General features: G+C 41.6%; 1 protein-coding gene across 1 annotated transcript; it reads left to right on the top strand.

Annotated features, from left to right (window-relative positions):
- The first annotated feature begins 488 nt into the window (after positions 1-488).
- LOC129093351 (retinal guanylyl cyclase 1-like) lies at positions 489-19265 on the top strand. The gene is given in 24 exon segments (XM_054601352.1): positions 489-729; positions 911-1141; positions 1229-1384; positions 1579-1721; positions 4199-4354; positions 4568-4717; positions 6298-6469; positions 6472-6516; positions 6783-6858; positions 8069-8153; positions 8413-8529; positions 9411-9494; positions 9696-9872; positions 10381-10534; positions 10728-10871; positions 11033-11181; positions 11352-11515; positions 13231-13354; positions 13463-13531; positions 13754-13928; positions 15717-15815; positions 15938-16023; positions 18902-18987; positions 19178-19265. Coding segments are annotated over 24 exon segments (3171 nt in total).
- Positions 19266-23917: the final 4652 nt, after the last annotated feature.

The following is a 23917-nucleotide window of genomic DNA, read 5'->3' as shown; positions in this document are numbered from 1 at the left end:
ACAGAGTCAGACTTAAAACTCTACGTATTGATGTGATGTAAACAAACTCTGGATGATGTCATCACACAGCGCGGTGATGTCACCAGGTGGGAGTGATGTTCAGGTTGATGTTGGCGTTTTGAATGGTGGTGATATGTTGTTTCCCTCCCTCTCAGCTTGTGTTAAGAGTGTTAGCAATGTTGCTATACTTGGCGTTCTTAGCGCTCTTTAGCATTAGCTAATGGTGTCAGTCAGCATTATCGTGGAGATTTAGAGGTCAGTGGTCACAGCAGTCAGCTCAGTTCACACAGTGTGATTGGTCAGAGTTTGAGACGAGACCAAAAGAAAACTGTCTCAAACTGTCACATATTTAACGTGATATGTAAATACACAGTTTGAGTTTCTGAGATTCACTCACGTCACTTTTGAACCATCATCATGAACTGAATCATATTTATAATACACCTGAATTAATCGGTTTCTATTGTTATTTATTTTCTGAATCCAGGATGCAGCTTCCCAGGTGGTTGCTAGGGGCCTGGCTGTGGTTGCTATGCACTACTGAGATCTGGTCCGCGACCTTTAAGCTGGCCCTGATAGGTCCTTGGTCATGTGACCCAATGTTCTCCCGAGCGATGCCTACCGCGGCGGCAAACCTGGCGTTGTCACGGTTACGGAGCGACATCAGTCTCAGCAGAGGTTACTGGTATGACATCAAACTGCTGGATGAGGATTGCTCCGCCTCCAAAGGTTTGCTACCCAATCAACTAACGGAGAGTTCATCAATTAAATCATGAGCAGAAAAATTTGATGAAATTAAATTATTAGATTGTGGTATAAAATATGACAATTGTGAGAACCATTCACCTTTATTCCTTTGATTCCTCGTCTCATAAAGGTTCATCATCGCATGTTCTTTGGTTTATTTCAGCTCTGACAGAACTCGGGGACATGGAGGGTTATGGCCATGCCTACATTGGACCCTTTAACCCTGCCCTTTGTCATGCTGCCTCATTATTGGCTGAGCACTGGGAGGCGGGGCTTGCCTCTCCAGGCTGTCTTGATGCTGATTGGCCAAACCTTTCCCCCATCACTCCTCCAAGCAGAGTCCTATTCACTGTGCTCAAATTCTTCCGCTGGGCTCATGTCGCTGTCATCTCAGGTGAGTGTGTGTCTAACATGAATGGGTGATGTCACTGCAGGAGGTGATTTCTCTCACTTTGTCTTATACTTCCTGTTTGGTCACCAGCACCATCTGACCTATGGGAGAGCACCGGACAGGAGGTTGCCTTGGCTCTTAGGGCTCTGGGCCTTCCCATTGGTCCGGTGGTCACCATGGAAACAAAGAACAAGGGTGGACCCCGGGAAGCCCTCCGATCAATCAGAGAGGCGGACAAGGTCAAAGGTCAGAGTTGAAAAATTAACTGAGATTAAAATGTGGCGGTTTTTGTTCAAAACTTAAAAAAAAAAAGTGAAACGTATTCACACAGTAGAGTCCAAACATATTATCTATAACTGTGTTTTGTCCAATGAGAACCGAAACCAAAATCAAAAAGATCTAATATATTATTCAATAACTCTTATTTTTTTATATTTCAGTGGTAATAATGTGCATGAGCTCCGTCCTGATTGGTGGAGAGGATCAAAGGGATCTCCTATTGGCTGCTCTGGACATGGGGATGGTTTCCGATGGTTACGTGTTTATTCCTTACGATGCCCTGCTGTATGCCATGCCGTACCAGGTAGCCAATCACTGTGATTCCAAACTGTCAATCAATCAATCAATCAATCAATCAATCAATCAATCAATCAATCAATCAATCAATCAATCAATCAATCAATCAATCAATCAATCAATCAATCAATGTCATCAAACTGCGGCAGTTTAACAGATAATACTGAAAAGAACTATAGTTTATAAACTCAAAAACATGTAGTTCCGACTAACGATCTGATAGTTATTAAAGCTACCGGTTTAATAACTGCCTGTAAAAAGTTCATAAAATGATGTGGTGGTCTTTTAATAGCAAAGTCTCTTAAATATGAGGCCTTAACACATCAAAGCTGCAAGTGTTTCTCCAGTGTGAGTATAGCAATTTAAATATATATATATATATATATATATATATATATATATACACAGCAGGTAAAATAAGTATTGAACACATCACCATTTTTCTCAGTAAATATATTACTAAAGGTGCTATTGACATGAAATCTTCACCAAAAAAACCAAACAAATAAGTTCAGAAATTAAGTTATGTGTAATAAAATGGAATGACACAGGGAAAAAGTATTGAACACGCTTACTGAAATGTATTTAATACTTGGTACAGAAGCCTTTGTTGGTGATGACAGCTTCAAGACGCCTCCTGTATGGAGAAACTAGTGGCATGCATTGCTCAGGTGTGATTTTGGCCCATTCTTCCACACAAACAGTCTTCAGATCTTGAAGGTTCCGTGTTCCTCTTCTATGAACTCTGATCTTTAGTTCTTTCCATAGATTTTCTATTGGATTCAGGTCAGGTGATTGGCTGGGCCATTCTAGCAGCTTTATTTTCTTTCTCTGAAACCAGTGGAGAGTTTCCTTGGCTGTGTGTTTGGGATCATTGTCTTGCTGAAATGTCCACCCTCGTTTCATCTTCATCATCCTGCTAGATGGCAGCAGATTTTTATCAAGAATGTCTCGGTACATTTTTCCATTCATCCTTCCTTCAATTATATGAAGTTTGCCAGTGCTGTATGCTGAAAAACAACCCCACACCATGATGTTCCACCTCCAAACTTCACTGTTGGTCTGGTGTTTTTGGGGTGATGTGCAGTGCCATTTGACCTCCAAACATGGTGCGTATTATGGCAGCCAAAGAGTTCAATGTTGGTCTCATCTGACCAGACTATATTCTCCCAGTATTTCACAGGCTTGTCTAAATGTTGTGCAGCAAACTTTAAACGAGCTTCAACATGCTTTTTCTTCAGCAGTGGAGTCTTGCGTGGTGAGCGTGCATACAGGCCACGGCGGTTGATGCATTACTTATTGTTTTCTTTGAAACAATTGTACCTGCTGATTCCAGGTCTTTCTGAAGCTCTCCACTAGTGGTCCTTGGCTCTTGGACAACTCTTCTGATAATTCTTTTCACTCCTCTGTCAGAAATCTTGCGAGGAGCACCTGGTCGTGGCCGGTTTATGGTGAAATGATGTTCTTTCCACTTCCGGATTATGGCCCCAACAGTGCTCACTGGAACATTGAGAAGTTTAGAAATCCTTCTGTAACCAATGCCATCAGTATGTTCTGCAACAATAAGGTTGTGAAGGTCTTGAGAGAGCTCTTTGCTTTTACCCATCATGAGATGTTTCTTGTGTGACACCTTGGTAATGAGACACCTTTTTATAGGCCATCAGTTGGGACTGAACCAGCTGATATTCATTTGCACTGACAAGGGGCAGGACTGCTTTCTAATTACTGATAGATTTCAGCTGCTGTCTTGGCTTTCCATGCCTTTTTGCACCTCCCTTTCTTCATGTGTTCAATACTTTTTCCCTGTGTCATTCCATTTTATTACACACAACCTAATTTCTGAGCTTATTTGATTGGTTTTCTTTGTATGTATGTTTAATACTTATTTTACCCGCTGTATATATATATATAAAACATATAGTGGGCTAATATATATTATTATTCCACATATTTATCTACGCCTATAACTTAAGTCTGTATAGCCTTGATGTTACCAGACACTCTGGAAAATGTGCTATCTACTTAAAAAAGTTTGTCGACATATTAGCTAATTATGTCCATGGAATAAAAACGTTTCAGCAGATATCATAGTTACGACTAAATGTAGCAATAAGGTTGCAGTTTTCTTTTTATATGTGTGGTCTTTATTCAGTTCTGGATATCCCACAATCTTTAGAAAGCGTTAGCTCAAGTTGGCTAAATATGGTGGAGTTATTGTCTGCCCAGCGCTACTACAGCAGGTTTCATTACGCAGGAGTCTACTGACGGGACTGATTGTTGTCCAGCTATTAGTCCGACCCCATGTATTGTCCTCAACACAGAGATCTTTATTCACAGTGAATTGCCCCAGAATATGAATATATTTGATTATTAATTTACAATGAGTTCTAACCTTTGACCTCAAATGATAGTTGCCTTTCAGAAAAAAATAAATTTGATCAGAATTTAGTTTTTGTTCTCTGGTTCTCTCCTCTGTCCAATCAGGACACAGTATTCCCTCAGCTGACCAATAGCACGCAGCTCCGTCACGCCTACAGCTCCGTTCTGACCGTTACCATGGCGTCCGACCAGAGTTTCTACGAAGCTTTTCGTCAGGCTCAAATCAACCGAGAGATCAGGTCTGCTGTGGCTGCTACTGAGGTAAATACACAACAGCATGTACACGAAAATACTACACAACTACAACAAGAGTACACAAACTACATAATACAACTATATACATAAAACGAATTTACAAATAAGCCAGGCTAATTTTGGTTAGCCTTATTACAGCCAGTGTGGCAATAAATAAAGCCTTTATTGTCGTGTATTAATAAAACATCTGATTCCTTTTGCCCTGACTTTTGTCTGCAGGTGTCTCCAATCTTTGGGACCATCTTTAACATGGTGTACTTCGTTGCTAAGGCCGTGGAGGAGCGTCGTCATGCAGGGGGCGGGCACTGGGTGACAGGCAATAAGCTCCTCCAATCAGATGGAGGCTTTGATTTCCAGGGCTTCAATCAGGTCAGAAACATTTGAACATTTAAGAAAAGGAATTAATTTAGAATGTTTGTTTAAACACTTATTCACTGAATATCGGTGACCTAAAACTTATAGGAGATAATAAAATAATAACAAAGTGAAATAAAGTGTAAATTAAAACTTCAGCTTGTTTCAAAGGAAGAAGCAAGTTTTCGGGGAGTTCATTGGGCTGAACTTCAAACCTGGAGACTTTACTGATTACAACTCTTATTTCTTTACTACGTGAGATAATAGAAACGGCCTCTTTGCCTAGTAAATTGTGATGTTAAGGTTTTTACAACTGTACAAACATGGACATAGTCATTGACGTCACCCAGTGCTTTCTGAAGAGATGTTGTGGAGCTCAAAGTATCTCTGTCCGACTCCATCTTGGCACAGAGGACCAACCCTCAAAGCCTTAATATTATTCAAACAGTTGATTATATAAACAGTTGTCATGAATGGAGATGTTAAGACCAAAACCCTTTTTAGTACCAGGCTTTAAACGTTTTTATTTTAACGTCTTTTTGTGGAGGTACGAGCTCACAGATTAGAACAGATTATTATTACATTATTTCACATTAATAATGCATCTGTTGAAAGTAACTCTGGCTGCTGTTCTCACCGTGGACACAAAGAAAGATTTGATTGTCTCGAGTGGCATTATTAATGGCTGGTTCTTCTATTTAATAGAACTATGATAAACCTCCCCAATGTCAATAGTTTTCACCAGACAATGCAGTCCCCCTTTCATGAGATCTCCCTCAGCTATAATGGTTCACCTCAGAATACCCTGACTTTTGTCTGCAGGTGTCTCCAATCTTTGGGACCATCTTTAACATGGTGTACTTCGTTGCTAAGGCTGTACCCGGGTGAGGAGGGGAGATTCAGATCTCCCCTCCTCACCCAGTGGCCGTCTCACCGTCTCACTGTGGCGTGATAGACGACGGACGCATCGCAAAGCTGTCGCACCAGTGCTGTGTGGTAATAACAGACCTGCTGCCACCAACTCTGTCAAAGCTCCTTCAACTTCCTGTAATTTACTGTCGTTAAGCGTTTTAGATATCTGGGGATTACAATTTATCCTTCAATAAAGTGTCAGATTACTACAAGATGGCTTTGAGGACAATTTCTTCTGCTTTATAGAGACGGACTCAATCCAATCTCAACGGAAGCACATATTTCATCTGCATAAATGCTCAGCGACTCTCATCAAGCTCCCGAAAAGTACCTCTAGATTTATACTATTGTTCCAAGTGCAGCAGCATCAAGAGAGACGAGGAATCAGAAGGTCTGCCAGTTCCAGTTTAGACCTATTTTTGGTCCTTTGCTTTACACCCTTTTTCTATTTGGTTCAACCCATCAAAAAGTGCAACTGGTGCATTATTAAGGAGATGTGACACACTCAGATATTCCCTTTAATATCAGTACGGCTATATGTTGTGCAAATGTGTCAAATAGATCTCTGACATACATATATGACGTTTGTTTTCTCCTGTTTTTATAAGGTTGTATTTACGTTACATCATCAGTCATATGAGAAAGCAGTGATGATGGCGATGTCTCTTCTCTTTTTCCCTCAGGTGTTGTATGGAGGTAGAGAGGGCCGTGGCCTGCTGGCTGGGTACCTGGTGTTGGACAGCGATGGCGACCGACTCGTGCCAACGCACTCGCTCGCTCCCAAACACACGGACGGGACGGTCGGAGGTCTGAGAACACTGAGTCGCTCCTTCACCTTCCCCGGAGGAAAACCCCCAGGGCCAGCTTCTGTTGGTTCAGTCCAGACGAGGCCTGCAGTGGGGGTGCGTTCACTGGCCTACAGGAAGGGTGGGAAGTTTGTGTATCATAGATTCAGTGCAGTGGAGGCCAGCAGTGGGGGGGTGTTCATGTGCTGCTGGGAAAGATCATAATGTTGATGGTGACTAAACTGTAAATGTTGGTTACTAAGTTTGTGTTTTGGTCACCAACAATGATCAGGTCTGAGCTACAGTCCGCCCTTATAAGGACGAGTAGTTTGCTTGATCAGCAGGAAGTGAAACTTATTTTTATTGTTGATGTTTATCTGCAGGTTTGGACGCGGTGAAAATGTTCTTTGTCTTCCTGTTATTCTGTGGTTTGACCGGAGCTTTTATCTACTGGATCAAGTAAACACACACACACAATCATACACACACTCTCACGTACACAAACACACACACAATGACACACACACTCTCACGTACACACACACACACACACACACACACACACACACACACACACACACACACACACACAATCATACACACACACACACACACAATCATACACACACACACACACACAATCACACACACTCTCACGTACACAAACACACACACACACACTCTCACACACACACACACACACACACATACACACACACACACACACACACAATCATACACACACTCTCACGTACACAAACACACACACAATGACACACACACACACACACACACAATCATACACACACACACACACACACAATCATAAACACACACACACTCTCACGTACACTCACACACACACAATGACACACACACTCTCACGTACACACACACACACACACACAACAATCACACACACACTCTCACGTACACTCACACACACACAATGACACACACACTCTCACGTACACACACACACACACAATCATACACACACACACACACAATCACACACACACTCTCACGTACACACACACACTCTCACGTACACAAACACACACACTCTCACATACACACACACACACTCTCACGTACACAAACACACATACAATCACACGCACACTCTCACGTACACTCACACACACACACACAATCACACACACACTCTCACGTACACTCACACACACACACACACACACACACACAATCACACCCACAAACTCTCACACACACACACACACACACACACACACACTCTCACGTACACACACACACACACACAAACTCTCACACACACACACAATCACACACACACTCTCACGTACACACACGCACACACAAACTCTCACGTACACACACACACACACACACAATCACACACACAAACTCTCACGTACATACACACACACAATCACACACACAAACTCTCTCACACACACACACACAAACTCTCACGTACATACACACACACAATCACACACACAAACTCTCTCACAAACACACACAATCACACACACAAACTCTCACGTACACACACACACACACACACAGTCTGTACTATTGGTCTTTTAATTAATCGTATGTAAACCTAATCAGGGCTAATAATACTGATAATAATAATAATAATAATAATAATAATAATAACAATGATGATGTGTGTATACAGGAAGTACAAAAAAACAGCGAACATCACCAAACTCATCCTGAATCTGGACGACATCGTCTTCATCGATACTCAACTCAGCAGGAAGGTAAGAAACTGTTCATTTCTCTAAAGTACCCATTAAGAGTAGTCTTTATACTGCTACTGGTACAAGTACCTACTTTTCACCATGGAGTACAAGTACTTAATCTAAAAGCTGCTACTGGTTCTAGTACTCTCTGGTTACACGCAGTTTTTTTTGTTACTGTATTTGATTCAGTAGTTGTTGTTGAAGTTGTAGTTCCTTTAGTCATTGACGGGGTTGACTGAGTTTTTTGTTTTTGACGTTGATGTTTATGTTTTTGTAGAAACTGAACGACGAATCTATCATGAGGAGTCTACTGGAAGTTAAAACACCGTTCCGGTCGATTGCTCGAAGTTACATCCTGACAACACCTGAGAGCTCCAACATAGGAATACTGGAGGTACACCTGTACCTCTACCTGTCTGTTTACCAATACCTTTTGCCTCTCTGTTTACCTGTACCTTTTAGCTGACTGTTTACCTGTAGCTCTACCTGTCTGTTTACCTGTACCTCTACCTGTCTGTTTACCTGTACCTTTTAGCTGACTGTTTACCTGTAGCTCTACCTGTCTGTTTACCTGTACCTCTACCTGTCTGTTTACCTGTACCTTTTAGCTGACTGTTTACCTGTAGCTCTACCTGTCTGTTAATCTGTACCTTTTGCCTCTCTGTTTACCTGTACCTATAGCTGTCTATTTACATTTACCTGTCTCTTTACCTCTAGCTGCCTGTTTACTTGTACCTGACTGTTTACCTTTACCTGTCTGTTTACCTCTACCTGTACTCTACCTGCATTTACCTGTACCCCTACCTGTTTGTTTACCTTTACCTCAAACTGTCTGTTCAATGATGCCTCTGTCAGTTTACCTGTACCTGAGTCTTTACCTTTACCTCTACCTGTCAGTTTACCTGTACCTCAACCTGTCTGTTCAATGATACCTCTGTTTAGCTGTACTTCTACCTGCCTATTTACCTCTACCTCAGTCTGTTAACCTTTATATATATGTGTCTGTCTGTCTGTCTGTCTGTCTGTCTGTCTGTCTGTCTGTCTGTCTGTCCTTTAACCTGTCCATGCACCTCTACCTGTGTCTTTACCTGTACCTCTACCTGTGTCTTTACCTGTACCTCTACCTGTGTCTTTACCTGTACCTCTACCTGTGTTTTTACCTTTACCTCTACCTGTGTTTTTACCTTTACCTCTACTTTACCTGTACATGTACCTTTACTTGTCTATTTGTCTCACTTACTGACTCAGAGTTCTGATTGTTTATATTTTTACCAGGGAGACTGGGTTTGGCTTAAAAAGATTCCTGTTGAAAAGTCGATAACAGCTGTAAATCAAAACACCCAGAGTCTGTTCAGCCAGGTACGATGACCAGTACACTGTAGAGACACTGTTCATACATGGTAAAAAGTACATTCTTAACATTTAGAGTTTTATTAGAACACTGTATTTTTAGTCTGATCTTCATTTTAGGGGAGATGTGACGTGGAAACCTGAATAATGGAAATAAACCTTAATATAATGTATTTTAAACTTTACATTTTTCATCTCACTTTTCTCCAGTTGAGGGAGATGCGACATGAGAATATGAACCTCTACGTGGGTTTGTTTTTGGACTCGGGGATCTTTGCTCTGGTGGTAGAACACTGTCCTCGAGGGAGTCTGGCCGATCTGCTGGCCGACAGCGACATGAGGCTGGACTGGATGTTCAAGTCCTCCCTGCTAATGGACCTTATCAAGGTGTTTACCATCGGGTACAATCTCCTGACAATGAAAACTGGCAGACAGAAGGACCTTCATTAAGTGGCTGCCGCAAATCTAATTCAGACAACCCAGTGCCAGGGGCCACAGTGTGTTGGTGGCCAGCGGCAGCTCTGATTCTGACCTGTGTGGCTGAATACGAGTTGCTACAGCCAGCATCTGTTTTTTTAGTGTTAGCCACTCATGCTAACATCCAGAAAGAGATGAATTGTCCATTAGATAATGGAAAAAACGCTAGCTAACGCTAACACTAGCACCTGTGATTAATTTTCCATATGATTATTTGAAGAAAGAACACATTTTTATTGCGTCGGCTTTAGTGGTGGGAGTAGTGGTGAAACTTAATCTTCTGTAATCTGTTATATTTAATCCGTTGTCTTGGTGACAGCAGCAATAATACCAATAATACCAGTAATACCAGTTGAAAACACTAGTCGGGGAAAAGTTGTCTGTGTCAACTTAATGATAACACAGCTTTCTGTTTCAGGGGATGAAGTACCTTCATCTACGAGGTTTGAGTCACGGTCGTCTGAAGTCCACAAACTGTTTAGTCGACGGACGCTTCGTTCTGAAAATCACAGACTACGGACTTCCCATGATCCTTCACTCTCAGGGCATCACCCTTCCTGAGGACCCACAAGGTAAAAAATATAAAGAGAGTTCGCTTGTTTGCAAACTGAAACATGAAGATGAAGTTTTGTTTCCAGGTTAAATAATTTAAATATGAGAGTTTCTCTGAAACATAAAGATGAAGTTTTGTTCCCAGATAAAAAAAAAATGTAATGGTACAGTTTCTTTCTAAAACATGGAACTTGTTACCTGTTTGTCTCTTAGAGCTGCTGTGGACTGCTCCAGAGCTCTTGAGGAAGCCAGTGCGAGGAGGTTCCTTTTCTGGAGATGTCTTTAGTTTCTCCATCATCATACAGGAAGTGATTTCACGAACACTGCCATACGCCATGATGGACATGCCCACCCATGGTGAGACAGAACATCTGTCTGACCACCTGTCTGACTACCTGTCTGTGTACCTGTCTGTCTCTCAGAGATAGTGGACCATCTGAAGAACCCTCCTCCTCTCTGCAGACCACCTGTCTTACCGTCTGTCTGTCTGTCTGTCTCTGTACCTGTCTGTCTCTCAGAGATAGTGGACCGTCTGAAGAACCCTCCTCCTCTCTGCAGACCACTTGTTTCGGTGGATGAAGCTCCTGCCGAGTGTATCGGTTTGATGAATGAATGTTGGATTGAAGATCCGAGTAAGAGGCCAAACTTTGATGACATTTTCAAACAGGTGAGAGACGCTCACTGCTGCCACCTGCTGGCTCATGTCTGGAACAGTCACTGCATGTTTGACTTTTGTTCATTCAGTAGTCAAGCAGGGAACATCTGAGCACTTCAGGCATGTTTTTCTCCAAGTTTTGCTGAGAAGAGCTGTCATGTGGTTGTACTTTGTGTTTGCAGTTTCGAGGCATTAACAGAGGGAAGAGGGCAAACATCATCGACTCAATGTTGCGGATGTTGGAGCAATACAGTTCCAACCTGGAGGACCTGATCAGAGAACGAACAGATGAACTGGAAGTTGAGAGAAACAAGACAGACAAGCTGATCGGACAGCTGCTACCCAAGTAAGACACATCTTATGTAAAACTGAAGTAATAAAGTACAAGTTTGGCATAGCACCTTCACTACATTTCCCATAATTCTCCATCTGTAACTCCTGTGAACTACAGTTTTACCAAAAAAAAGCTGTGAACATCCTGAGCTGGAATCACATGACATTACAGTGACATCATCATTACAGACATTCCTGTATAAACACAATATATAAAAATGTCTGACTTTCGCCTCATTCAGACACCACATGGTCAAACATTCATAGAGCTCCTCTGTAATTTGACTAATTTAACTTATGACTTCTGGTGACTAGTAGTTCTCTTGAATACCTATGTTGAATACACTTCCTGTAAGTCGCTTTGGATAAAAGCGTCTGCTAAATGACTGTAATGTAATGTAATGTAATGTAATTTAACTTACTGTTCAGGATGTTGTAACCATGATAAAATGACAGGATATTATGGTCTGTACTAGACATGAATATTCAACCTGACAAAGGTAACAGAAAAATTAAAAAAAACTCCAAGGGGGTGCAACATAGTTGAAGGGGAGGCAAAGCTACTACAGGAGGTGATTCTATATCTATATCAAGTTTAAATTCTCCTCCTTCTCTTGTTCATAATTCATTGAAACTTAAAAATGATATTGCTATTATTCAGAGTGACTTCCACTTCCACAGGATTTCATGATGGAGATGTCTATCCAGAATAAATGTCCATAAATCCACTTAAATACTTGAAAAAAGTTTCCTTCAGTATCATAGCAATCCATTGATAGTTGTCATAGGTACACTGCAGTCAGGAGCTGATCAGATGTCTTTAAGTACACAGTTAGTTATTGGAATCACTAAAAGAACACACCTGTAGAGAGAATAGCAGTACCAAATAACTTCAAACCAGCAGGTTTATTTCATACAACCAAAGGCTCAGGGTGTTTCCCTGTGTCCCTGGTGTAGGTCTGACTCTGGGACTGTGAGGATCTCAGAGGACTTCATAGTGTTGGGTTAACCCTAACCCAACAAGCACATATGGTGGACAGTCACCTGATAACATCTACAGGTGCCTGTATGTCTTCCTTATGTTAATCATTCTGTTTGTCACGCATTCCTCAACAACACTGCATTATGAGTACATATTCACAGTAAAAGCCAGAGTTCAAGTCCTTACCAGCAGTCTCAACCTTCCTCTCAGGTTTCCTACCATTTACCACAGAACAGATCACTGAAACCATGTTACACATCCTGAATGGCTGTTATGCTCATAAAGGAATGCACACGTCATGACAGAACAGTGGACCTCATAATACAGGACATTTCAAAGCATTCTCCACCCTCAGTGAGAATGTCCGAGCTTTCCTGTCTCAAACCTTTCAAGTTTCATCAAACAGTACAAACTCAGCTACTTGTTCACACCTGTCTGCCAACACAATGGATGTGGTAGTGGTCTATGAAGAGTTCCAAAGAGTGTTTGTTAAAGAAGCAGCCTGCATCTTTGACCTTGAAGAGGAAACCTTTCTGACAAAGGTCATTATATGCCTACCTCTCCTATCATTGGCAGCTGCCATATATAGCAGAGACGCTGCTACTTATATCCCTGAGAACTGAGCAGGCGGACTACGTTCTCTATTGTGAAGAACATTGTGAAGGCATTGTCAATAATTGTGTCCTTCAATCGCTCTTCTCTACGTGGACATGCATACATTGTTTAAATGTGTGTGTATGTTTCAGGTCCGTGGCTCAGTCTCTGAAGAAAGGCAAGCCGGTCCAACCAGAACATTATTCAGACTGCACTCTTTACTTTAGTGACATCGTTGGATTCACGACCATCTCAGCTCTGAGTGAACCCATCGAGGTACAAACTGTTCAAACACCTGAAGATTAACTCAAACCGTCACTGTTAACATCATTAGAACCAATACTGTGTCTGTGTGTGTGTCTGTGTGTGTGTGTTTGCGTTCAGGTGGTCGACCTTCTGAATGACCTCTACACCATGTTTGATGCCATCATTGCTACTCATGATGTCTACAAGGTGGGATCCATTTGACCTAAAGAACATCCATGTTTACCTTTATATTTTTCTCATCACTGGGAGTTTGTGAAACACCTGGAGACTCAGTTAGTGGGGACGTGTAGATCCAACTTTATCTGTTGGCATTAACACAGATCTTGATTCACTGAAAATCAGTAAACATGTCATATAAATAAACCAGATTCCTCAAACTGCTGTGTTTTGTCTGCCTTCTGTCTGCAGGTAGAAACTATTGGAGATGCCTACATGGTGGCTTCAGGTGTTCCCAACAGAAATGGGAATCGACACGCAGGCGAAGTGGCCAACATGTCTTTGGACATCCTGCATTCGATAGCAGCTTTTAAGATCAAACACATGCCTGAGATCAAAGTCAAAATACGCATCGGACTTCACTCAGGTACACACACACAAGCACACGTTTGAACACTTCAAACAAATTTTAAAGGAGCAGTGTGTGAGATTTAGAGACATCTAGCGGTGAGTCACAGATTAACTACCCCCGCCCCCATTTGTGTGTAGAGAACTATGGTGGCCTTCAGGTGCAGGATTAATTACTACTAGGAGCTGCTCTTATTAATACTCTGTACTCTTATTAGTTATACATATTTTAAAGCAACAACGGTTATGTTTACACCAGCAAAGTCTCTATATAACATCAATAATATCTCACTGGAAACAAATGTAAAATGTAAATATAACAAATCTAATTTCTGAGTGAATATAATAGAGAGAAAAACATACACAGACATCAGTCAGTATCAGTCTCATCCTGTCCTCTGTCCTCCTGTCTGCTTGTATGAAGCTTGATAAAAAAGAAGAGAAACAGTTCAACTAGCTTGTTTGTAACAACATGCTATTAGCCGAGCTAGCGTGCTGTGTTTGTGTAAACATAGTGGTGGTGGATAAGAGACTGAGGACAGAACAGAGTGAAATATGTTTCTCTTGTGTTTACATATTCATGCTTGTTGAACAGATGGATTGATTAAGTATTGGCTAATAACTCTTGAATGTTTTATTGCACTACATTCACAAGCATAATTGTCGTCAACTTGAGTCAGTGTTCAAAATACAGGGTGTCTGAGACCCCTCGATCGACACTCCAGACCCCCTGAAAGCCTCAATCGTAAAAATGTTGGGGGTTTCTAAAAGTGAAATATTTGACCCTTGTAATCGTCGCTTAAATGTATTTTAAAAGCGTATTAATGACTAGTCGTTTTAATTATTCAAATTGCAAGACATTTATTCACAAATATTAATAGTTTTCCGCAGTAAATTACCCTACCAGCCAGAGCCGCAGCAGGTTGAACGAAGAAAGCTTGTCTTCACATCTGTCCGTGGACCTCAACAGACTTCAGCTGGTTCTCTTCAGTGTGTCTCTGCTCTGCTCACTGACTTCCTTCATGTGTCTGTCCTTGTGAGTGTGTTTGTGTGTTGTTGGAGGTGTTCAGCCCCGACACAGAGAGCAGAAGAAATGCTTGCTGTAGGGTGATAACAATCTACACCAAAGCATTAAAAAGTATTGATAAAACACATCAGTAACGTCGGAGCTTATCAATACGCTTGTCTTTAATCATTTAGAACCTCAACCTGTTTAATATAGAGTTTACGTACCCATCCCTACCTTCAGATAATGCTTCAACATTAAAGTCTATTTGTAGAATTACTGTTTGGTTTGTCCGTTCTGGGCTGCTGTAGAAACATGGCGGACTCGATGAAAGTAGTCCTAATCCCTATGTACTCAATACGTAGCCCTTTTTAAGCTATCAAAAACACAACAATTCTTAGTTTTGGGTGATTGTACCCTGAGGAAAACGTAGTTGTGAATTTTATAATCCATTTGTGGCAATTAATTCCCTGAGTGAAAAAACTGCTAGACACTAAGGAAGCCAGTCATTATCGTCCTCTAGCCGTAGCGCTAGATACGTTTCTTTGGCCTGTCATTAGCCAGACAACCAAAAATAAACAGTTTGGGCTCAGACACACATCAAGTTCTGAAAAGTTATGTTATGATTTAACTCTGAAGAGTCTGAACCCTCTGACCTTCCACCCCTCAGATGATCAAACACCAAGGCTGTGGTTGTTGCCATGGTGGATGAAAAGTGTGCTAAAAATGAAAAGCTCACAAATCTCAAAGTTAATGACAAAAGGTATGACTGAACTTCTCTCTCTGTCTCTGTGTCTTCAGGTGCGTTAGTAGCAGGTGTGGTTGGTCTCACGATGCCCAGGTATTGTCTGTTTGGAGACACAGTGACCACGGCGTCACACATGGAAGCCTCCGGACTGCGTAAGTAGAAAACCAAAAAATCAATGATTTCTAAAACAAGAGACTCTGCAGGAAGTGTTCAGGTCAGAGCTTATTATTTCAAGATCACTTGCTAATACACTGTAATCCTTTGCGGTCTCCAGCCTACAGGATCCACATCAGTCTGAGTACAGTGAAGGTCCTGACCAGTCTGAAAATGGGATACCACATAGACACCAGAAAGGCACAGGTACACTCAACTCCTCTGGCTTTTAGGTTCAGAGATGTTACCTTTTATTAGATTAATACTTGTATTAAGTATTTTTCAATTCAGTTCTGAAAGGTCACTTCATTGTGTAACAGTCAGAAAATACTTTTCCACAAACCGCATGTTAAACGATAATTGATTTGGCCTTTTGCAATTTCTTGTAGAAGTCTAAAAAAATACTTTTATCGTAAATTTGTAACTATGAAGTTTATGACTCAGATGAGTAATGACTTGAAACTGAGCATGACAGTATTTGATAGTCCAAACTGGAGCTTTTATCCATCTATTTAGCATCTACAATGCAAAATTGCAATACAAGTTGCTTAATACATACAAAATACAACAATACAATGAAAAAACACAGTGAAAATATGGATATGTTTGAAGACTACAGTTTGTGATGCCCTCATCTCTTCTGGCATTCCATAAGCGATGACCTTAGAAACTAAAAGCTGCCTCCTAGGTCTTCTAGGTCTCCTAGGTCTTCTAAGTCTTCTAGGTCTCCTAGGTCTTCTAGGTCTCCTAGGGGTTTGGCATTTTGTGCCAGGGATTTCAAATTAATTTACAGCATATCTGTCTGGACTGCTTAGGGTTTGGCCATATTGAAATTCCCCTATTAATGATATTGCTTTAAGGAGTGGATGGAGGCAGTGTCAGACTTATATTATGTTGGATGGGAACAGAGATTTGTAGTATTACATATTAAGTCCTGATTTTTTTATCACACATCACTTGGTTTTTGTTCCCTTGTGCTCCTTTTTGGTTTGGTTTAAAACCAAAGAAGCACCAAATATTTACATGCATTTACAATGTTTTTGCTAACGAGAGCAGATATCTTTCCTGCTGGAGTCAGGGCTACATGGTAATAACTAGATGTCCTGAATAGTTTAAAGCTTCATTCATAAAGTTGACATTGAAATTATTAATATGAATAACTTACATAAACATTGCGTGCAATAGTGCGCTGGCTTCCACCCTCTCTTCCCCTCTGTCAAACATTAACAGCGAGCGATGCCCAGCTGTGTCCTCGTCTCTGTAATCGTGTCAGTCCTCACTCCGAAAGTCACCATGCATTCAAAGAAGATGATATAATCGTTTCCAAAATTAACATGTTTTAAAATTATTAAATAAACTGCTTTAACGCATATATGTTGGTGTTTAGCCTTTCAAAAACAAAAGTTTCACTACGGTCATCTCCCTTGCATGCAACTGTATTAACAATCTTAAAGCACCATGAAATACATATAAAAACAATGTTATATATATTTATATATATTATGTGTTGAATGATAATCTCATCATTTCACTCAAGCCTAGCTCCAATAATTAAAACCTTTGTTTTAACTTTGATCAATTGCAAGAAATAATGTTTGAGGAGATGTATAGTGGTAAATCCGATGTTCTCTGAGGATATTTTCTAGTGGCAGCCTCTAGAGACCGAACAACAAAGGTTCCAGAATGGAGCCTTGAGGAACCCCACATGCTATGCTAGTGTTAGCCGAGAGGTTCTTACCAACTGAGACAATGTAGTCTCTACCAGACAGAGTCCTTGACTAATCTAAGGCTGAGCCAGAGAGAGCGGCCAACCCTCTAACCGGATAATAAGGATGTCCCAATGGACTGTTTTGTAAATAATAGTCGTAAATATTGAGAGTTTCTTGTCATCCATGTTCATTCTCAGGTCATTTACTGCTTTAACTAGCGCATTCTTAGTGCTGTGGTGAGATTAAATTAATGATATCCCCAGTTCTCCATGGTGGTTTCTGTTTTGATTCAATTTTCTTCACTTTGGCTGGTGCTATAGTGACAATGGTCTCCAGATGTTTATTAAAATGGTGACTTAATCAACACAAGGGGAAGTAAGGATCTGTACGTGTTTGTAATTAATATGATTAATGAACTTCTGAGCAGCTTCAGAGGTAAGATAACGTTTCCTAAAAACCTGCTCCGCAACAGAGCTCGATAGAAATAACGCAGATATGTCCAAGTGGGGCGGCTGTGGCGTAGTGGAGAGCAAGGTAGTTCTCCAATCAGAGGGTCGGTGGTTCAATACCCGGCTTCGGCAGTCGATGTGTTCCTTGGGCAAGACACTTAACCCCAAGTTGCTCCCGAAGGCTTGCCATCGGTGTGGACTGGATGATGAATGTTAGTTAGAGTCTGATGGTGGCACCTTGCATGGTAGCCTGTCATCAGTGTGTGAATGGGTGAATGATATGTAACATACTACTGACTGTAAGTCGCTTTGGATAAAAGCGTCTGCTAAATGACTGTAATGTAATGTAATTACAGAGATTACATCACCCTTTTGACCATCAGTGATACTTAGATCTGTGTCGGAATTTGTGACGGCGATTGTGGGTTGGCCCATTATTGTGTTAAATAAAATCTGTAGCGGTTTTAAGTCGGTTAATTATCCTGTTGTAGATAAAAATCCCTGGTGACATACTTTTGTTGGATTTACCCAAGACCACATTTTGCTGAAGTCTGAATTTATTATTGCTGTAACAAGCACAGAGGCTTTTGGTAATAACAGTATACCATTGTTTTTCTCCAAACCAAAGAGGTCACCAATCCGTTTAGTCGTATGGAAATATCCTCCAGTCCCTCGACTAGCCCCACTTCTATGTTCCATTGGACCCGCTGAATAATGAAGGTCTTTGAACTCACAGCTTCTTTCAAACACGCTGCTGTTCAACCACTTCTCAAAGAATCACATCTTGAGCCTTCTCTGTTCCGCAACTACAGGCCTATTCCTAAATTACCTTTCATTGCTTCTCAACTGATCAACTCCACAACCGTCCTGTGACAGTTTACATGTTCCAACTCTCAAATGTGATTAAATGAAATGTTTGTTTTGCAGGTTAAGGGCACGGTGGACACATACTGGTTGATGGGCCGAGATGGTTTTGATAAACCTCTTCCTATTCCTCCAGACCTCACCGGAGGGTAAGAACACACACACGCATACACAAACACATGCATACGCAAACACACACACGCATACACAAACACACACACGCATACACATACCCCTTAAATGTCATCTGTCTAAGTAACCAGTTATCTCTCTCTCTCTCTCTCTCTCTCTCTCTCTCTCTCTCTCTCTCTCTCACCTGTCTCACCTGTCTCCCTTCAGGGCCAGTAATCATGGGATCAGTCTAGATGAGATTCCAGTTGAAAGAAGACAAAAGTTTCTGGACCGACAAAAGAATGCAAAGAAATGATGCCAACGTACACACACAAATACACACATTTATTAGACATAACATAACTCAAAGATACACATAAACAAAATGTATACATTAACACACATACATTAATGAACACACACATATACACACACACACACTACCTCAAGGACTAGAATTGTCTTTAAAGGATTTTATCAGCTGGTGAGAAATCTTCAGTTGAATCTTGTGGAATCTGAACGAAGTGCTGAATGGACATTGATTTGACTTCCTGTTTGTCTACAAAGAACCTATAAAGAAGGAAAGGTCATTCCGTCATCGCGACAGCATTCCTGTTTTGCATTGATGCCAGGCTGTTGCCAGTTGTGTGGTAGTTAATGGGGTTTGCATGGCAAGTCCCACTTTAAACCATCATATCTGTGTTGTTTCACCTTTGACTGAAAAATGATTCCATCGAATAAATAAAACATTATAGGATGAGGACTGATGTTTTTTATTTTTCAATTATTTTTTTCTCAATGTTGTTGATCTCCAACCAGATGATCTCTATCAGCAGCTGCATGAAGCTCAAGTCATAATCCAGACTGCAGCTCTAACCAGGCTCTGGTTAGAACTGACTGAACTCAATGATTTGGTCCCTCAGGGTTTGGGATTGAGGGCATTTTAATACTGGAGCTGGGAAGTCTCCAGCTGTGGTGCATTGTCTTCTCAGGGTTAGGTTAGGGTTAGGGTTAGGTTAGGGTTAGGATAAGGGATGATAACCGATTGAGGAAGGAGATGTTCTTGAATAATATAGCTGCCTTAGACTCCCTATGTTAATTTTTTTCCGGTAATTTGCCCGTGTTTTCTCCGGAGATATTCTTGATTAACTTCCGTTCTGAAGGTCCTACAGTCTTGGAAGTTGTATCCTAGTACAGTAACTAGAGCACGGGCTTTCCAATGGTACCATCCCCGAGTCTCTAGGATATGTCTTTGATCTAGCTGCCTTAGACTCCCTATGTTCATTTTTTTCCAGTAATTTGCCCGTGTTTTCTCCGGAGATATTCTTGATTAACTTCCGTTCTGAAGGTCCTACAGTCTTGGAAGTTGTATCCTACTACAGTAACTAGAGCACAGGCTTTCCAATGGTACCATCCCCGAGTCTCTAGGACATTTCTTTGATCTAGCTGCCTTAGACTCCCTATGTTAATTTTTTCCCGGTAATTTGCCCGTGTTTTCTCAGGAGATATTCTTGATTAACTTCCGTTCTGAAGGTCCTACAGTCTTGGAAGTTGTATCCTAGTACAGTAACTAGAGCACAGGCTTTCCAATGGTACCATCCCCGAGTCTCTAGGACATTTCTTTGATCTAGCTGCCTTAGACTCCCTATGTTCATTTTTTTCCGGTAATTTGCCCGTGTTTTCTCAGGAGATATTCTTGATTAACTTCCGTTCTGAAGGTCCTACAGTCTTGGAAGTTGTATCCTAGTACAGTAACTAGAGCACAGGCTTTCCAATGGTACCATCCCCGAGTCTCTAGGACATTTCTTTGATCTAGCTGCCTTAGACTCCCTATGTTCATTTTTTTCCGGTAATTTGCCCGTGTTTTCTCAGGAGATATTCTTGATTAACTTCCGTTCTGAAGGTCCTACAGTCTTGGAAGTTGTATCCTAGTACAGTAACTAGAGCACAGGCTTTCCAATGGTACCATCCCCGAGTCTCTAGGACATTTCTTTGATCTAGCTGCCTTAGACTCCCTATGTTCATTTTTTTCCGGTAATTTGCCCGTGTTTTCTCAGGAGATATTCTTGATTAACTTCCGTTCTGAAGGTCCTACAGTCTTGGAAGTTGTATCCTAGTACAGTAACTAGAGCACAGGCTTTCCAATGGTACCATCCCCGAGTCTCTAGGACATTTCTTTGATCTAGCTGCCTTAGACTCCCTATGTTAATTTTTTCCCGGTAATTTGCCCGTGTTTTCTCAGGAGATATTCTTGATTAACTTCCGTTCTGAAGGTCCTACAGTCTTGGAAGTTGTATCCTAGTACAGTAACTAGAGCACAGGCTTTCCAATGGTACCATCCCCGAGTCTCTAGGACATTTCTTTGATCTAGCTGCCTTAGACTCCCTATGTTCTTTTTTTTTCCGGTAATTTGCCCGTGTTTTCTCAGGAGATATTCTTGATTAACTTCCGTTCTGAAGGTCCTACAGTCTTGGAAGTTGTATCCTAGTACAGTAACTAGAGCACAGGCTTTCCAATGGTACCATCCCCGAGTCTCTAGGACATTTCTTTGATCTAGCTGCCTTAGACTCCCTATGTTCATTTTTTTCCGGTAATTTGCCCGTGTTTTCTCAGGAGATATTCTTGATTAACTTCCGTTCTGAAGGTCCTACAGTCTTGGAAGTTGTATCCTAGTACAGTAACTAGAGCACAGGCTTTCCAATGGTACCATCCCCGAGTCTCTAGGACATTTCTTTGATCTAGCTGCCTTAGACTCCCTATGTTCTTTTTTTTTTTTTTTTCCGGTAATTTGCCCGTGTTTTCTCAGGAGATATTCTTGATTCTTAACTTCCGTTCTGAAGGTCCTACAGTCTTGGAAGTTGTATCCTAGTACAGTAACTAGAGCACAGGCTTTCCAATGGTACCATCCCCGAGTCTCTAGGACATTTCTTTGATCTAGCTGCCTTAGACTCCCTATGTTCATTTTTTTTCCGTAATTTGCCCGTGTTTTCTCAGGAGATATTCTTGATTAACTTCCGTTCTGAAGGTCCTACAGTCTTGGAAGTTGTATCCTAGTACAGTAACTAGAGCACAGGCTTTCCAATGGTACCATCCCCGAGTCTCTAGGACATTTCTTTGATCTAGCTGCCTTAGACTCCCTATGTTCTTTTTTTTCCTGGTAATTTGCCCGTGTTTTCTCAGGAGATATTCTTGATTAACTTCCGTTCTGAAGGTCCTACAGTCTTGGAAGTTGTATCCTAGTACAGTAACTAGAGCAGGGCTTAATGGTTAGGGTTAGGGTTAGGGATTAGGGTTAGGGTGGTTAGGGTTAGGGTTAGGGTTAGGGTTAGGGTTAGGGTTAGGGTTAGGGTTAGGGTTAGGGTTAGGGTTAGGGTTAGGGGTTAGGGGTTAGGGTTAGGGTTAGGGTTAGGGTTAGGGTTAGGGTTAGGGTTTAGGAATAGGGATGAAAACCACGATTACACATGAGAGGATTACATATTCTTGAATAACTTTTTTCTGAAGGTGGTAGAGACTTGGACATGGTCTCCGTGTCCACTAATTCGGCCAAGTCCGATCGAATGGTACCAACCCCGACTCTCTAGGACCTTGGGAATGGTTCGAAACCCAAGAAAATATTGGTTTTTCGTGAATAACTTTTTTCATGAAGGTCCTACCGTCTTGTAAGTGGTCTGTACTCCCACTAATGAGTCCACTTAGCGGATCGATTGGTACCATCCGCGAGTCTTAGGTCCTTCCTTTGATGTAGCTGCCATTAGACTTTAGGGTTAGGGTTAGGGTTAGGATAGGATAAGGGATGAAAACCACAGATTCTTGATTTTTTGAAAATACACCCTCTTCCGAATGTGGTAGAGACTTGGAAACGGTCTCCGCCCCCACTAATTAGGCCAAGCCCGATCGAATGGTACCAACCCCGAGTCTGTAGGACTTGGGAAGGGGGTGAAACCCAAAAAATGAAAAAGGATCAAGACGCCTTTTTGAATAACATTTTTTCTGAAGATCCTACAAACTTTTTGGTCTAACGTACATCTATAGTAAGTGAGGGCACGGCCTTTCCAATGGTACTACCCCGAGTCTCTAGGTCCTTCCTGTGATATAGCTGCCATAGACTCCCCATGTTAATTTTTTCCGGGTTAAGGTTTTTTCGGTTAGGGTTAGGGTTAGGGTTAGGGTTAGGGTTAGGAATAGGGATGAAAACCACGGGTTAGGGTTAGGGTTAGGGTTAGGGTTAGGGTTAGGGTTTAGGGTTAGGGTTAGGGTTAGGGTTAGGGTTAGGGTTAGGGTTAGGGTTAGGGTTAGGGTTAGGGTAGGGTTAGGGTTAGGGTTAGGGTTAGGGGTTAGGGTTAGGGTTAGGGGTTAGGGTTAGGGTTAGGGTTAGGGTTTAGGTTTAGGGTTAGGGTTAGGGTTAGGGTTAGGGGTTAGGGTTAGGGTTAGGATAAGGGATGAAAACCACAGATTCTTGATCCTTTTTGAAAATACACCCTCTTCCGAATGTGGTAGAGCCTTGGAAACGGTCTCCGCCCCCACTAATTAGGCCAAGCCCGATCGAATGTTAGGGTTAGGGTTAGGGTTAGGGTTAGGGTTAGGGTTAGGGGTTAGGGTTAGGGTTAGGGTTAGGAATAGGGATGAAAACCACGATTACACATGAGAGGATTACATATTCTTGAATAACTTTTTTTCTGAAGGTGGTAGAGACTTGGACATGGTCTCCGTGTCCACTAATTCGGCCAAGTCCGATCGAATGGTACCAACCCCGACTCTCTAGGACCTTGGGAATGGTTCGAAACGGGTTAGGGTTAGGGTTAGGGTTAGGGTTAGGGTTAGGGTTAGGGTTAGGGGTTAGGGTTAGGGTTAGGAATAGGGATGAAAACCACGATTACACATGAGAGGATTACATATTCTTGAATAACTTTTTTCTGAAGGTGGTAGAGACTTGGAAGTGGTCTCCGTGTCCACTAATTCGGCCAAGTC

This window comes from Anoplopoma fimbria, chromosome 7 (assembly GCF_027596085.1).
Source record: "Anoplopoma fimbria isolate UVic2021 breed Golden Eagle Sablefish chromosome 7, Afim_UVic_2022, whole genome shotgun sequence".
In the NCBI taxonomy this organism is placed as follows: domain Eukaryota; kingdom Metazoa; phylum Chordata; class Actinopteri; order Perciformes; family Anoplopomatidae; genus Anoplopoma; species Anoplopoma fimbria.
This window is presented reverse-complemented; position numbering and strand designations above follow the sequence as displayed.